This window comes from Eurosta solidaginis, chromosome 1, assembly GCF_040869045.1.
Source record: "Eurosta solidaginis isolate ZX-2024a chromosome 1, ASM4086904v1, whole genome shotgun sequence".
NCBI classification, from domain to species: Eukaryota; Metazoa; Arthropoda; class Insecta; order Diptera; family Tephritidae; genus Eurosta; species Eurosta solidaginis.
This window is the reverse complement of record NC_090319.1, coordinates 391,437,851-391,455,486: the sequence shown is the minus strand read 5'-3', so window position 1 is coordinate 391,455,486 and position 17,636 is coordinate 391,437,851. Positions and strand designations below refer to the sequence as shown.

The window sequence follows — 17,636 nt, the reverse complement described above, 5'->3', positions numbered from 1 at the left end:
TAGGTTGGCATGTTATAAAGCAGCTTTTCGTGTTTGAAAGTATTTAATTAAAGTTCCTATTTTCTTTTTGAACTAAAATTTTCAGAAATATTAATATCGTGATTTTTAACGCAGCCAATTTACTTGCCGTTTATTTAACAACACAGCTGATCGTCGATAAACGAATATCGATATAAAATAGTTACTGAATAACGAAATCGTTATAGTTAGGGAATTCCACTACTGATCGGTGGTTGCGCGTGTGCCGCGTCAGCGAAGTTAGTACCTAAGTGGAACAATACGGTCACATGCCTGGCAACGTGAGTAAAGGGTGCGCCATTGGTCAGTATTGTGATAACAGTAGTGGAATTCACTAACTTTTTTAACCACAGTTGCCATCGCTTTCTTTGCGAATCGTTAACTATAACGATTTCGTTATTCAGTAACTATTTTGTATCGATATCAGTTCAGTTCCATACTCGCAGCAATACGGACGTGTTTTGTAATTGCTTGCTTGCGCTTTTTTGTTTTAATTTTCTAAGTTTTTACATATATACTCCTAAAATGCCGTGTAGTTGTGGTCTTAGGGTTGATCGCACTCAACCAAAGGTTCAATGTGCTAAGTGCTGCAATTTTTTTCATCTGCCTTGTGTGGGTGTGTTGCAGACCGATCTCGACTTTTTAAACGAATCCAATAGTGCTTTTTATTGTAATGCTTGTGCGTGTGAGCGTCGCAGTTCTATTCGCTAACCGCCTCTCTCTCTAAACAATACTTTTTCGAACGAATCGGATGGTGATGCTGTAATCAAAAGCAATAATACTAATAATATGTTCAGGGTCGAATCAATACTTAAGTGCTTAATGAGAGAAATTACTTCGCTAAAGTCTAATAATGCAAAGCTCTTGTGTTTGCTTGAATCGTCGGTAGCTGAAGGTACCCACCTACGTACTCAAGTTAGTGACTTGCAAATTGAGCTTCGCTCTATGTACCAGTCACTGTGTGACAATAACACAGTTTCTAATGAGCTCAGGCACTTAAAAGCTGATATTGCTAAATTTAATGCAGAATTGCCGTTGAATACCTACGCTTTCTCGAATTCTGCTTTTGGCTCTGTTTCTAAACAAACTGTTGCGGAGTGTGCTCATACTGTTGACGGCAGTCCTGACTACAGGGCTGGTGCTGTTGATAATATAAACGCTGCTGCTAACATGAATGAAGTAACATCTAATGTTGCTGGTACCGTTGTCAACATGAATGCTTCTACTGTTGAAATTGTAAGCATTAATACGTTAATACGTTAATACAACTCCTTCTGTACAAAGTAAACGCAACGAAAATTTTAACCGCCGTAAGCCAAATTTTGTTGGATCAAATATAAGTACAGAATTGGGTGTAGTTAGTATAAGTTGGCTGCACTTATCATCATTTCAGCCATCAGTTTCCTCTAACGATATCATTAGTTATCTCGTAAGACATCTGAAGGCTGATAAGTCTAACTTTGCCTGCAAAAGGCTTATAAAAAATGACACTCCGCTTGACTCATTAACAAAAGTCAACTTTAAGCTTGGTGTTACAGAAACACTATATGATGCCGTTTTATCACCAGATTTGTGGCCTGCTGGGGTGAACGTTCGGTCATTTCGTTTTTTTCCCAAAGAGGTAAGGCAATCGAATTGCCCTTAGTTGCCAGTGGCAATACTAATCCTGTCAACAAGCAACTAAATATCTATTTTCAAAATGCTTCTGGCATCAGAACAAAAGCGCATGATGTTAAGTCGCTGAGCTCGCAGTTAGAGTATGATATTTTTGTCATTGTTGAAACTTGGCTGACTCCAGATTTTTTTGATGGCGAATTCTTCGATCCCAATTTGTTTGTCGTTTTCCGTAAAGACAGGGATGCCGAAAAAACTGGGCGTTCTCGAGGTGGAGGTGTACTTATTGCAGCTCAACGCAAGTATAATGCTTCCCTAATTCAGCTTCGCTACTTGACCAACTCTGTGTTAAAGTTAGTGGCTCTACGTACTCCGGCTCTATATTCTTGATGGCATCTTATATTCCGCCGAATAGTTCTGAAGATCTTTATAAAGCTCATGCTGACAATATTTCATCTGTAGTTCTTAATAAGCTTGGTGATAATCATATATGTATTTTAGGTGACTTTAATCTAAGTGATGTCACTTGGTCTCAGGGTTTCTGTGGTTCGGGCCTCATGCCAAATAATATATTGAAGTCCTATGAGACTTATTTTATAGATAACATGCTAAGCTTAAACTTGCTGCAAATCAATAACTTCACTAACAGGCTTGACAGAATATTAGATCTTATATTCCTCAGTGATAATATTAATTTTAACATTTCCGAATGCCATGCACCATTTGCTCCGTCGGATATGCATCACACTACTATTGTTCTTAAACTTGAGTTTTATGTGTTTTGTGTACCCTCTGTAAATGATGATATCGCTTTTAATTTTGCACGGTGCGACATGTCTATACTTAACCATGTTTTCTCGGAAATTAACTGGGTTGATCTTTTTTCCTCCTCAGATATTAGCATTTGCTATGAGATATTTAGATCAACGCTTTTTAATCTATGTTTCAGGCATGTTCCAGTCTTTAAGAAAAAACCGTATAAATTACCTTGGTATTCTAAGCGTTTAAAAAAATTGAAGAATTTCCGAAACAAATACTACAAAAAGTTTAGTCAGACCAAGAATCTGTTCTTTTACGAGAAGTATCAGCAGTACCTAAAGGAGTTTAACTGCTTGGATAAGTTTCTTTACAAAAACTATATTCTTAGCTTTGAGACAAATATTAAGTCCAATCCAAAAACATTTTGGAGTTTTATTAAATCTAAAGGACCTGCTCCTCGGTTCCTGCTTCTGTCTTTTACCAAGATAGTGTAGCTACAAATCCTAATGCGGTAGTGAACCTGTTTGCGGACTATTTTAGTGCCAATTTTGCATCCTATGATGATGCCCCTTCTTTCGACTTTGCATCTGATTTAAATTCTGCTCTGGATTTCGGTTCAATGTCGATTTCATGTGACGAGATCTCAAGTGGTATTAATTTAAAGCAGTCGGTCAAGATAGATTCTGATGGTCTCTCAAGTGCCTTGTTTAAAGGTTGTTCGGCCTTAGTTTTTCCTCATGTCTTTCGGACTTAGAAATTCTGCACAAACCTTTCAACGATTCATAAATGAGATAGTAGGTGACTTAGATTTTGTATATGCTTACATCGACGACTTACTTATTGCAAGTACAGACGAAGAACAACATTTAAAAGATTTACGTATCCTTTTTCAACGCCTCACAGAGTACGGTTTAAACATTAAACCAAGTAAATGTACTTTTGGTGTAACAAATATAGATTTTTTAGGACATGATATTTCTGGAACAGGTATTCGACCTTCCGATGAAAAGGTATCAGCTATTCGCAATTTCGAACGTCCAAAATCAGTTAAACAGGCACAGAAATTTATTGGTATGGTAAATTATTATCATAGATACATTCCAAAATTAGCAGAATTTACAAACAAAATTTATGATCTAATTAACAAAGTAAGTAAGAAACGTGACAAAACTTTGGTATGGGACGAGAATTCGAATGAAGCTTTTGAATGCATTAAAGATAAATTTGCATCTACGATATTGTTAAATCATTTTAACAAAGATGCCAAATTGTCTTTAACAGTAGATGCATCTAATACGGCTATTGGTGGTATTATACAACAAACATATAATAACAAAATTGAACCTCTTGCATTTTTTTTCTAAAAAACTTTCTCCAACCGAAATTAAGTACAGCGCATTTGATAGGGAATTATTGGCAATTTATTTAAATATAAAACATTTTCGATATCTTTTGGAAGGACGACAATTTACAGTTTTTACGGACCACAAACCTTTAACTACAGCTTTAAATTCAAAAACAGAACGGAGTCCCAGACAAACGAGACATTTGGAGTTTATAGCACAATTTACTGATGACATACAATACATTAAAGGAGAATCCAATGTTGTAGCAGATACGCTATCTAGAGCTTTCGAGGTTAATGCAATACACAATACAGAGCTGAATTTCAAAATTTTACAAAGCGAACAACAAAATGACAGAGATTTAAACGAACTAATATCTAAGATACAATTTTTAAATTTGAAGTTAATTAATATACCTATATTAAATTTCAATATTTGGTGTGAAGTTTCTGGAGATACACCTAGACCATTTGTACCGAGTAAATTACGGAAGACGGTATTTGACATGCTGCATGGAATTGCACATCCTGGTACAAGAGCTACACGGCGACTCATAATTAAAAAATATTTTTGGCCTAACATGACTAAAGATATTAATAGTTGGTCAAAAGAGTGTCTTAACTGTCAAAAATCCAAAGTTTATCGTCACACAAAGTCTCCTGTTGTCAAAATTCCCATTCCTAAGAATAGATTTGAGCATATACATCTAGATATAGTTGGACCGTTACTTATTTCGAAGGGACATCGTTTTATTTTAACAATAATTGATAGATTTACTCGTTGGCCAAAGGCATATGCTCTAAAAGATATTTCAGCGCCAACAATTGCGAACAAATTTTTCAAAGAATATATATCTCGTTTTGGAGTTCCATTGAAAATAACCACCGACCAAGGTAGCCAATTCACATCAAAATTGTTTTAAGAGTTAACCAAATTACTCGGTAGTCATCATATTACTACTTCGGCTTACCACCCTCAAGGAAATGGTATGGTTGAAAGGTTTCATAGGCAGCTAAAAGTTACTATAATGGCTAGAGATGGGTCAAAAAATTGGTATGACGAGTTACCTGTCATACTACTTGGGTTGCGATCTATTTACAAAGAGGATATTTCAGCTACACCAGCGGAAATGGTTTTTGGTCAAAATGTACGTTTACCGGGGGAACTTTTTATTCCATCAGCTGAGAATAATTCATCAACTGAAATTTTAAGTAGTTTACGTGAACATTTTCGGAATATTAAATCAAATTTAAGTCATCATAGAAATTGTGATACAGGAATTTATGTTCCAAAAGATCTTCAAACTTGTAAATTTGCATTTGTTCGAGTTATAGATAAACGCTCATTACAGCAACCATATGAGGGACCTTACAAAATTGTGGAAAAAGAAGGAAAATATTTTAAATTGGAAATCAATGATACTATTAAAACTATTCCAATTGACAGATTAAAACCAGCAATAATTGAAACAACACTAACAATACACTTAAAAAGAGAGTTACTTTTAATTTGTTTGATGTTGATTTTTCTTGAAGGGGGAGTATTGTAGAGTTTGTTTATAATTTTAACTTTTCAATATGTTACTTTGTAATTTTGTTATTATTTTTAAATGTATTCATGTATTTTTGGTTTTCAATTTTGAATTTGGTTACTTCAAAAATTTTGATTCTTGTGAAAATTCAATTCTTTTACTAACGATTCAATTAAAAATATATTAATTATTAAATAAAAATAGTTCATTTTTTATTTCAATATTGGAACTACACCGAGGACTGAATGATATGAGGGTGTATAAAAATTTCATATCGCTAACGTTGCGCCTTAGGGTACCAGGGCGAACCCTGTTGTACTGAAGCCCTTATCCCTTTACAATGGACCTCTGGGGGGATGGACCGTTTTTGTCCTATACTCGTGGGACAAAATGAACAATAAAATTTAAGAAAAAAAAACTTTTTTTAAAATTAAGCTTTTATTATTGGTTAAAAAAAGTAACTAAAAAGTAAAAAATAAAATTACAGAAAAAAAACTTTTTTAAAAATAAGCTTTTATTATTGGTTAATAAAATTAACTAAAAAGTAAACAATAAATTGACTCTAAAGAAATATAACACTTTATAAGTTCATTGTAACCTTTAACGATAATTAGGCTTTTCCGTCTGCGACAAAAAAATTCTATATTGTACATAATTATAAATTTTTAACATTAAAACTTTACACCTAAATTAATATCTTACAGTTTATATCACAGTCCTAATTGTTCTAACAAAAGCATGTTACATTGCGATAGCAAGAAAAGGAGATCCTAAATGTTCTTAATTATACCATCAAAATTTAACACGTTTTTTATTAGAACAATTTTGACTGTGATATAAACTGTATGATTTAATAATTTAGGTGTAAAGTTTTAATGTTAAAAATATATAATTATGTGCAATATAGAATTTTTTTGTCGCAGACCAAAAAGCCTAATTATCGTTAAAGTTTACAATGAACTTATAAAGTGTTATATTTCTTAATTTTAATAATTTAAATTTAATTTTATTAACCAATAATAAATATTAACCAATAATAAAAGCTTGTTTTTAAAAAAGTTTTTTTTTCTTTAATTTTATGTTGTATAGGGAGAATGTTTACAACAGTGCTTCGCGAAATTTTGTATGTGAATGGGCAAAGCGTAATAAACTTCAATTTCCAAGTCTGAAGTTCCCTCATATTTACAAACGCAACATCTTGGTTGATTGTGGCGATGTTATTGGAATGCATAAGCTTGTGTTAAACGCATCTATATGAAAAATGTTATTGTACCGCGGCTTTTATTCAAATATTGTCAGCTTATTTATACTAAATTATTCTAAACATATTCTTATATACATATTTACTTTAAGCATAAATACTTACATACATATTTCCCTTAAGCATACATACTTACATACCTACATACAACTCGACACAAAATATGTACCTAGACATCTGTGTTGAGCTGTGATTTCATATTTCATATTTCTTTATTCAGTCTATGATTTACAAAAATCTTACAGACTATATTAAACATTATTAAACATAAGGTTTATTTACAGTAAACTTAATTTAAAATGGAAAATAACATATTTTTAAAACTTCGACGAGATATCGCGAAATCAATACAATAATTATTATTGATTGAGTTAATAGCAATTAGAGCGCGAGTGATCGGGCCATTAAGTGCGTAATTAGATCTAAACTGTTCAATTACAAACATATTATATTGGCGCAAAGTCCGTGATGGAACATAAAAGTTCAAAGACTCTAACAGTATCGGGCAATCAATATTGCCATTGGAAATATCCAGGCATGCTTAACCAACGAAACGATATCATTTCGTTACGACAGGCACGCTTAACCAACGAACCGATATCATTTCGTTACGATAATTAACGTTAATAAACGAAACAAAGTCATTTTGTTTCGTTTATTAACGTTAAGAACGTCAAATTAACGTTAATTTCACGATCTTAACGAAGTCATTTCGTTTCGTTTATTAACGTTGATTATCGTAACGAAATGATATCGTTTCGTTGGTTAAGCATGCCTGGAAATATCATAAATAAACATTATAGATGTAATTAATCTTCTACTTTCTAATGTGTGAATATTAATTAGCTTACACCTAGAGATATATGGAGGAAGAGGCAGATCGAAGTTTATATCGTATAAACAGTACTTCATGAATATTTTTTGCACACGTTCGACTCTCTTATTGTGTACCTCATAATAAGGACTCCATATTATGGAACCATACTCAAGCCTTGACCGCACAAAGGCATTATATAATAGTTTTTTAGTATATGGGTCCTTAAACTCGGATCCATTTCTTTTAATAAAGGCCAGTAAGGAATATGCTTTGGGGATAATAAAATTTAAGTGCTCGGTGAATGTAAAAGACGGATCAAATACAACACCTAAATCCCGAATTTTATTCACCCTAAGCAACGGCTTATTAGAGACATAGTAAGACGAAATTGAAATTTGAAATAAGTTACATTTGTTGGCATTCAGCGCAAGCTTATTTTTACAGCACCACTCATTAAAATTATTTAACTCAGATTGTAGTATGAGAGTATCAGACTCGTTCTTGATTCTGAAAAAAATTTTCAAATCATCAGCGTAAAGGAGATAATTGCATTGCTTGAAACAAGCACTTACATCATTGATAAAGAGAATAAAGAAAATTGGGCCAAGTATACTACCTTGGGGCACACCTGAGGTTGCTACATAAGGCGATGACTTTACGTTGTCAATAACAACAAAATTTATCCTATTGGATAAGTATGAATAAATCCATTGTAAAAATGTTGAGTGGAAACCCATTTTTCGCAATTTAGCCAAGAGAGTTTTGTGCGAAACTCTGTCAAAAGCTTTGGATATGTCCGTATATATGCAGTCAACTTGACAACCATGAGTAAAAGACGAGATGCAGTAATTCGAAAAAACGACCAGATTAGTTACTGTTGAACGCCCCGGAACAAAGCCATGCTGACATGGGCAAATATAACGCTTAACTGCGGACGATAATTTAAACATCACCGTTTTCTCAAAAAGTTTTGAAATCACGGGGATCTTCGATATTGGCCGATAGTTTGTAACGTCAATTTTACTACCACTTTTATGAATAGGTTGAATAAAAGTAGTTTTCCATTCATCCAAAAAGATACCAGACCTTAATGATAAATTAAATATATGCAACAAGGGCTCTGCAACGGAAGCTACACATTGCTTCAGGAAAAAAGATGAAAATTCTTGATAATCACATTGCTTGGAGCTCTTGATCGTCTGAATACTTAAGATAATATCACCAATATCTAGAACTAATGAGGAGAAGTCGAAACAAGACGTTATTTCATTCAACATATCCCCGTCGTCATTCCATAGATCATCAGTAGCAAAGTTTTCTTTAAAAAATTCTGCAAACAAATTGGCTGAATCACTAGACGATGATGAATTCTTGCCCTTGTAAGACACAGACAACGGTATTGTTGAAACCTATTGTTTGGAGCGAATGAAATTCCAAAACGATTTAGGATTCGATTTGATATTATATTCGAAATTGAGAATATATCGATTGTACAGAAACTTATCAAGACAATTAAACTCCTTCGCGTAATTCAGATATTGTTGCTTGACTTCGGGACTTCCTGATTTTTTTAAAAAGTTTATGATATTTATTACGCAAATTTTTTAGAGTCTTTAAGCTTTTGGTATACCACGGCAACTTGTAAACCCTTGCCGGGAAACGAGGAATATTAATATTCATTATTTCCGAGATATTACTTTTGAATAAGTCAAAGCAGTCTGAAAGATTGCGATTATTAAAAAGAGACTGCCAGTCAATATTTGAAATCAAATTATTGATCAAGGCAAAATCACATCGGCTATAATTGAAACCAACTTCATTATTGAGTTTAATATTTCCAAATTCATAAAACTTAATATCCAATATCAATGGTACGTGATGTTTATCAGTATTAGATAACGGGCAGAGAGAACGAATTAAATTATAATTAAGATCATTACTAACAAATATAAGATCGAGGATTTTACCTAGCGTATTTTCAAAATCATTGATTTGAACTAACTGTAAACTATAAAAATTATCAACTAAGTACATTTCACTAGCTTGATTGACGTTAGTAGGTATGAGAGTTTTCTCACCTGGAAGATAATTCCATACGATTTTATTTAAGTTAAAATCCCCTAAAATACAAAATTTAGAATTCAAGTTAGTGCTGAAACATGCATAATATTATTAACGTGATTTTCATAAACACTATCTACACTATTTGGTCGTATATAAGAAACACTGACAAATAGACATCCTGTTTTGCCTTTTATACTGATTATAAGCTGATCAATAGAAGTATCAGCGATATTAAGAGGAACCTCCGAGGTTTGTAGGCTTTTTCTTACAGCAATTAGCACTCCTCCACCTCGACAAAGTCCTGTACTTACACTATCACAATCTTTGCGATATATATTATACAAATTTTTATCAAAAAACGCATTCTGTGGGAAATGCAAGGTCAGCAAATTTGCCGGTATGCAAATTTGGTTTAGTTGAGCGTTGTACACACACCTATATTAAATCGTGTGAATTGCTCTGTCAGCAACAATTAGCAGATACTTTTTTGTGTTGATGAAAATTTAGACTCTTTTTGTGACAGGGTAGCATATTAACTGATTTACTTATTTGGCACTGAAATTGTTGGCTGTTTACACTACATCTCCCTTTTTTCAGAATGCTTATGCATTTGTGCTCAATATTAAGAAGCTTACATAGTTCTTCAAACAAGCTGTTTTTATATCCATATCCCATATCCGTTATTATTGTTTTCATACTTCCATAAATTAAGATGAAATTTTCGAATATGGCTCTGGCTACTGTTTTTGTATAGGAATTGCAAATAAGTATTTAGTCAAATCACATATCAGAGTGACAGCGTATTCGTTTCCATTTAATGATCTTGGCAAAGGTCCAATTGTATCTATTTGTACTGTTTCGAACGCCTTCGGTGGTGTTTCAGTCAAAATCATTGGTTCCTTTAAATTTTTATACATTTTATTCTTATTAAAATTTACGCATTTCTTTATATATTTTCTTGTATGTTTTTTCATATTTTTCCAGTAATATTGTTGTCTTATTTTATTAGTTGTACGATTGATTCCTGGGTGGCCACCATTAACAGGATCATCGTGATATTTTTGAAGAATCTTTTTAATTTTATCATTTTCCGTCACATGCACAACCTCCGGAGTTAATGCAATTGTTAAATTTTTGAGAACTTTGGTACCTATTTCTTTAAATGTGTGTACTCGAGTATAATTAAACAATTTGTCTCCTAAGGACAACTGTATTTTCTTAATTCCCAAATTGCCGGCTTTTTCCATAAGTCTGGTCAATCTTCGCCAATCACAATTTGATTCTCTATAATTATTTCACTACAAATTTTCTTTCAATTTTTGAAATATAATTTCGGAGGATCGAAAACAAGCTGGACTAGTCTTTTTACTTCACATTTATTAAGCGCTTCGTATACTATAGGGTTCTCTTTGTGACTTTTCTTCATTTCTATTACTGTTATTACTGGAATTCTTTTTAGTTTGCGATCTTGTCGTGACTTTCATTATTTTACATGCCTGTACTGACATTTCCTTCAAATCATTGATATCTATTCGTGACAGAGCGTCTGCCACGTAATTTTCCTTTCCGGCTATGTACTCTACCCCAAAGAGATACTCTTTCAAATCTAATCTAATTCTAGTTAATTTAGATGAAGGGTTTGTCATTGAGAATAAATATGTTAAAGGTCGATGATCCGTTTCCACTGTGAATTTTCTGCCATAAACATATGGTCTAAAATATATAATGGCCCAATGTATGGCCGCCAATTCTTTTTCGATCGTGGCTTTATTTATTTCGCCTTTTGTAAATGATCTTGAGGCGTAGGCAATGGGTAATTGTTTTCCTTCATACTTGCGTCAGTTGTAATAAAGAACTTTTTATCAAAATTGGGATATTGTAGGATATTTGGACCAATTAATGCATTTTTTAGGTAGCTAAAAGATTTCTAGCAGTCGTCTGTCCAATAGAAAATTACATTTTTCTTACTAAGTCTTGTTAGATTCCTGGCGTATTCCGCAAAATTTGGTATGAATCTTCTATAATAATTACAAAATACGACAAATCTCTTTGCTTCATCGGCATTTTTGGGAGTTGGGGAATTGGTATCAAAAAGTTTCATAAATTTTGTTTTATTTTTATAAAAGCGGTATTCATGTATAAATTGCCGTGCATCGTGAAATGCCAAATTAAGTGTTGAACATTTGAATATTTGTTTTTTTTGGATATTTCATTTTTGTTCTGTAAAGTATTTGAAAAATAAAATTTCTCTACCTTTGTGGGGGGGGGGGGGGGGGGGGGGGGGGGGGTTTGATATCCCCTATCTCCCACCCCCGTAGATCCGCGCCTGTTTGAGGCCATAAGGAAATCGTTTGAAACAATAAGTATCGTTATCCGCTGTAAAGGATGTGATATCTCTTGACTCTGGGCTGAGTTCTATTTGGTGAAATCCTGACATTAGCCGTGTTTTTTAACACGCGTATATCCGTTTACGCTTAAACTTTATATGGACTGCTAAGCGACAAATCTTAAATACACCTCTGAAATTGCTGCGCATAAATTTTGTCCTACTAAATTTCAATACGCATTATACTCAGATGTAACTGAAATATGTGTCTTTGTTTCACCCTGTGTCCACAATTCATCGCAACTGATTCAGCTATATGTTATACCCTATGGCCATCAGAGCGTTGTGTCTCCGCTTTTCGGTACACCCTGTTGCTGTAGCTAGTTGTTTAACCACAGCCGCTACATGGGTCTCCTAAGCATTATCTAAGCGAGGATAGGCGTTTTCTTTCACGCGCAAACGAAACGTATACGCGTGTAAAAAAAAACACGGCTATTAAATCTAGGCATGAGAAATATTTCGCTCTTCCCGATTGATCCAGAATATCATCTATTCTAGGCAAAGGGAATTTATCAGCTATTAATTTTTTATTTATTTGTTTGAAATCAACAACTAATCTGCACCTTTTTTCTTCTTTGCCCGGAAGAGATTTCTTAGGTACCAATAAAATAGGGCTGTTGTACTCTGAAGTTGAAGGTTCAACAATATCATCTTGCATTAGTTTATTTACTTGTTTATTTATTTCATTCTTATGTGATTGGGGCAGTCTATAATTTTTAATATACACGGGAGTGTTATCTTTCAGATGCCACTTTTGTTTGTAAAAATTGTTGGTCGTGATTGGTTCTGTTAATGTGTTGAGTGATTTACTAGCGAATGGTGGGAAATTTTTATTCCATCTTTCTAACTTTTCTTTGATATTAGCTTTACAGTGAGGTGTTTTTTCAATTATTACATAATCCTCTAAACTTTCTGTTTTGATGTCATAATCTTGAATGATTGCATGTTTATCTGTTGTATTTATTATTCTTATTAAAGCTTGGTTTGAGTTTACTATCGTGTTGGCTACAAAAATGCCATCAGTCAATTCTTGATGAGGTACTAATAGTTCCTTATTGTAACTATTGATATGAACCTGTCTAATTACTTCGGCTCTTGCCGGTATTGTAATGCTATTGATTGTTGGTATATTTGTCATATGTATTACTATATCTTCTGGGGGATCATATGGCCGTAGTATTAGGTTTTCCCCATTTTTATTATAATCTAAAATGCAATTATATTTTTTAATGAAGTCGAGTCCCAAACTTCCATCACATGGGATTGGGAAATTGTCTTTTTCTATGTGAAATTTGTGTCCTATTAAGAGACTATCATCTGTTAGATCTGCTTTTACTGTTCCAAGTGTGCTTGTTATGCCTCTGCCAATACCTTTTAAATCTGTGTAGTTATTTATTGTGACATTACTGTCAGTTTTACCCTTCTTTATTATTGAGATGTCCGCCCCTGTATCTATCAGGAACGTTGAAGCTGACTTATTTAGAATAGTATTGGAAGATATGTAGCTGTTCAGATGCAAGTTGAATGTATATACCTTATTACTGTTAAAATTTACTGTTGGAGTGGAGTTTGCTGGTTTTCCTGTTGGTTTATATTACGGAGATTGCTCGTGTTACTCTGATTAGCATAAGCTTGTGTTAAACGCATCTATATGAAAAATGTTATTGTACCGCGGCTTTTATTCAAACATTGTCAGCTTATTTATACTAAATTATTCTAAACATATTCTTATATACATATTTACTTTAAGCATAAATACTTACATACATATTTCCCTTAAGCATACATACTTACATACCTACATACAACTCGACACAAAATATGTACCTAGACATCTGTGTTGAGCTGTGATTTCATATTTCATATTTCTTTATTCAGTCTATGATTTACAAAAATCTTACAGACTATATTAAACATTATTAAACATAAGGTTTATTTACAGTAAACTTAATTTAAAATGGAAAATAACATATTTTTAAAACTTCGACGAGATATCGCGAAATCAATACAATAATTATTATTGATTGAGTTAATAGCAATTAGAGCGCGAGTGATCGGGCCATTAAGTGCGTAATTAGATCTAAACTGTTCAATTACAAACATATTATATTGGCGCAAAGTCCGTGATGGAACATAAAAGTTCAAAGACTCTAACAGTATCGGGCAATCAATATTGCCATTGGAAATATCCAGGCATGCTTAACCAACGAAACGATATCATTTCGTTACGACAGGCACGCTTAACCAACGAACCGATATCATTTCGTTACGATAATTAACGTTAATAAACGAAACAAAGTCATTTTGTTTCGTTTATTAACGTTAAGAACGTCAAATTAACGTTAATTTCACGATCTTAATGTTAATAAACGAAACGAAATGACTTCGTTTCGTTTATTAACGTTGATTATCGTAACGAAATGATATCGTTTCGTTGGTTAAGCATGCCTGGAAATATCATAAATAAACATTATAGATGTAATTAATCTTCTACTTTCTAATGTGTGAATATTAATTAGCTTACACCTAGAGATATATGGAGGAAGAGGCAGATCGAAGTTTATATCGTATAAACAGTACTTCATGAATATTTTTTGCACACGTTCGACTCTCTTATTGTGTACCTCATAATAAGGACTCCATATTATGGAACCATACTCAAGCCTTGACCGCACAAAGGCATTATATAATAGTTTTTTAGTATATGGGTCCTTAAACTCGGATCCATTTCTTTTAATAAAGGCCAGTAAGGAATATGCTTTGGGGATAATAAAATTTAAGTGCTCGGTGAATGTAAAAGACGGATCAAATACAACACCTAAATCCCGAATTTTATTCACCCTAAGCAACGGCTTATTAGAGACATAGTAAGACGAAATTGAAATTTGAAATAAGTTACATTTGTTGGCATTCAGCGCAAGCTTATTTTTACAGCACCACTCATTAAAATTATTTAACTCAGATTGTAGTATGAGAGTATCAGACTCGTTCTTGATTCTGAAAAAAATTTTCAAATCATCAGCGTAAAGGAGATAATTGCATTGCTTGAAACAAGCACTTACATCATTGATAAAGAGAATAAAGAAAATTGGGCCAAGTATACTACCTTGGGGCACACCTGAGGTTGCTACATAAGGCGATGACTTTACGTTGTCAATAACAACAAAATTTATCCTATTGGATAAGTATGAATAAATCCATTGTAAAAATGTTGAGTGGAAACCCATTTTTCGCAATTTAGCCAAGAGAGTTTTGTGCGAAACTCTGTCAAAAGCTTTGGATATGTCCGTATATATGCAGTCAACTTGACAACCATGAGTAAAAGACGAGATGCAGTAATTCGAAAAAACGACCAGATTAGTTACTGTTGAACGCCCCGGAACAAAGCCATGCTGACATGGGCAAATATAACGCTTAACTGCGGACGATAATTTAAACATCACCGTTTTCTCAAAAAGTTTTGAAATCACGGGGATCTTCGATATTGGCCGATAGTTTGTAACGTCAATTTTACTACCACTTTTATGAATAGGTTGAATAAAAGTAGTTTTCCATTCATCCAAAAAGATACCAGACCTTAATGATAAATTAAATATATGCAACAAGGGCTCTGCAACGGAAGCTACACATTGCTTCAGGAAAAAAGATGAAAATTCTTGATAATCACATTGCTTGGAGCTCTTGATCGTCTGAATACTTAAGATAATATCACCAATATCTAGAACTAATGAGGAGAAGTCGAAACAAGACGTTATTTCATTCAACATATCCCCGTCGTCATTCCATAGATCATCAGTAGCAAAGTTTTCTTTAAAAAATTCTGCAAACAAATTGGCTGAATCACTAGACGATGATGAATTCTTGCCCTTGTAAGACACAGACAACGGTATTGTTGAAACCTATTGTTTGGAGCGAATGAAATTCCAAAACGATTTAGGATTCGATTTGATATTATATTCGAAATTGAGAATATATCGATTGTACAGAAACTTATCAAGACAATTAAACTCCTTCGCGTAATTCAGATATTGTTGCTTGACTTCGGGACTTCCTGATTTTTTTAAAAAGTTTATGATATTTATTACGCAAATTTTTTAGAGTCTTTAAGCTTTTGGTATACCACGGCAACTTGTAAACCCTTGCCGGGAAACGAGGAATATTAATATTCATTATTTCCGAGATATTACTTTTGAATAAGTCAAAGCAGTCTGAAAGATTGCGATTATTAAAAAGAGACTGCCAGTCAATATTTGAAATCAAATTATTGATCAAGGCAAAATCACATCGGCTATAATTGAAACCAACTTCATTATTGAGTTTAATATTTCCAAATTCATAAAACTTAATATCCAATATCAATGGTACGTGATGTTTATCAGTATTAGATAACGGGCAGAGAGAACGAATTAAATTATAATTAAGATCATTACTAACAAATATAAGATCGAGGATTTTACCTAGCGTATTTTCAAAATCATTGATTTGAACTAACTGTAAACTATAAAAATTATCAACTAAGTACATTTCACTAGCTTGATTGACGTTAGTAGGTATGAGAGTTTTCTCACCTGGAAGATAATTCCATACGATTTTATTTAAGTTAAAATCCCCTAAAATACAAAATTTAGAATTCAAGTTAGTGCTGAAACATGCATAATATTATTAACGTGATTTTCATAAACACTATCTACACTATTTGGTCGTATATAAGAAACACTGACAAATAGACATCCTGTTTTGCCTTTTATACTGATTATAAGCTGATCAATAGAAGTATCAGCGATATTAAGAGGAACCTCCGAGGTTTGTAGGCTTTTTCTTACAGCAATTAGCACTCCTCCACCTCGACAAAGTCCTGTACTTACACTATCACAATCTTTGCGATATATATTATACAAATTTTTATCAAAAAACGCATTCTGTGGGAAATGCAAGGTCAGCAAATTTGCCGGTATGCAAATTTGGTTTAGTTGAGCGTTGTACACACACCTATATTAAATCGTGTGAATTGCTCTGTCAGCAACAATTAGCAGATACTTTTTTGTGTTGATGAAAATTTAGACTCTTTTTGTGACAGGGTAGCATATTAACTGATTTACTTATTTGGCACTGAAATTGTTGGCTGTTTACACTACATCTCCCTTTTTTCAGAATGCTTATGCATTTGTGCTCAATATTAAGAAGCTTACATAGTTCTTCAAACAAGCTGTTTTTATATCCATATCCCATATCCGTTATTATTGTTTTCATACTTCCATAAATTAAGATGAAATTTTCGAATATGGCTCTGGCTACTGTTTTTGTATAGGAATTGCAAATAAGTATTTAGTCAAATCACATATCAGAGTGACAGCGTATTCGTTTCCATTTAATGATCTTGGCAAAGGTCCAATTGTATCTATTTGTACTGTTTCGAACGCCTTCGGTGGTGTTTCAGTCAAAATCATTGGTTCCTTTAAATTTTTATACATTTTATTCTTATTAAAATTTACGCATTTCTTTATATATTTTCTTGTATGTTTTTTCATATTTTTCCAGTAATATTGTTGTCTTATTTTATTAGTTGTACGATTGATTCCTGGGTGGCCACCATTAACAGGATCATCGTGATATTTTTGAAGAATCTTTTTAATTTTATCATTTTCCGTCACATGCACAACCTCCGGAGTTAATGCAATTGTTAAATTTTTGAGAACTTTGGTACCTATTTCTTTAAATGTGTGTACTCGAGTATAATTAAACAATTTGTCTCCTAAGGACAACTGTATTTTCTTAATTCCCAAATTGCCGGCTTTTTCCATAAGTCTGGTCAATCTTCGCCAATCACAATTTGATTCTCT

General features: G+C 33.1%; 2 protein-coding genes across 4 annotated transcripts in view; one reads left to right on the top strand and one right to left on the bottom strand.

Annotated features, from left to right (window-relative positions):
- The window catches only part of LOC137238488 (lysosomal acid phosphatase), a 118,857-nt gene that overhangs the window by 85,648 nt on the left and 15,573 nt on the right, over nucleotides 1-17,636 (bottom strand). The window lies entirely within an intron of this gene.
- The window catches only part of LOC137238487 (putative leucine-rich repeat-containing protein DDB_G0290503), a 187,784-nt gene continuing 170,611 nt past the window's right edge, over nucleotides 464-17,636 (top strand). Inside the window, exon 1 of the mRNA XM_067763537.1 lies at nucleotides 464-1,254. Within this exon, the coding sequence (XP_067619638.1) occupies nucleotides 1,235-1,254 (20 nt within the window). The 5' untranslated portion in view covers nucleotides 464-1,234. The remainder of the gene's footprint in view (nucleotides 1,255-17,636) is intronic.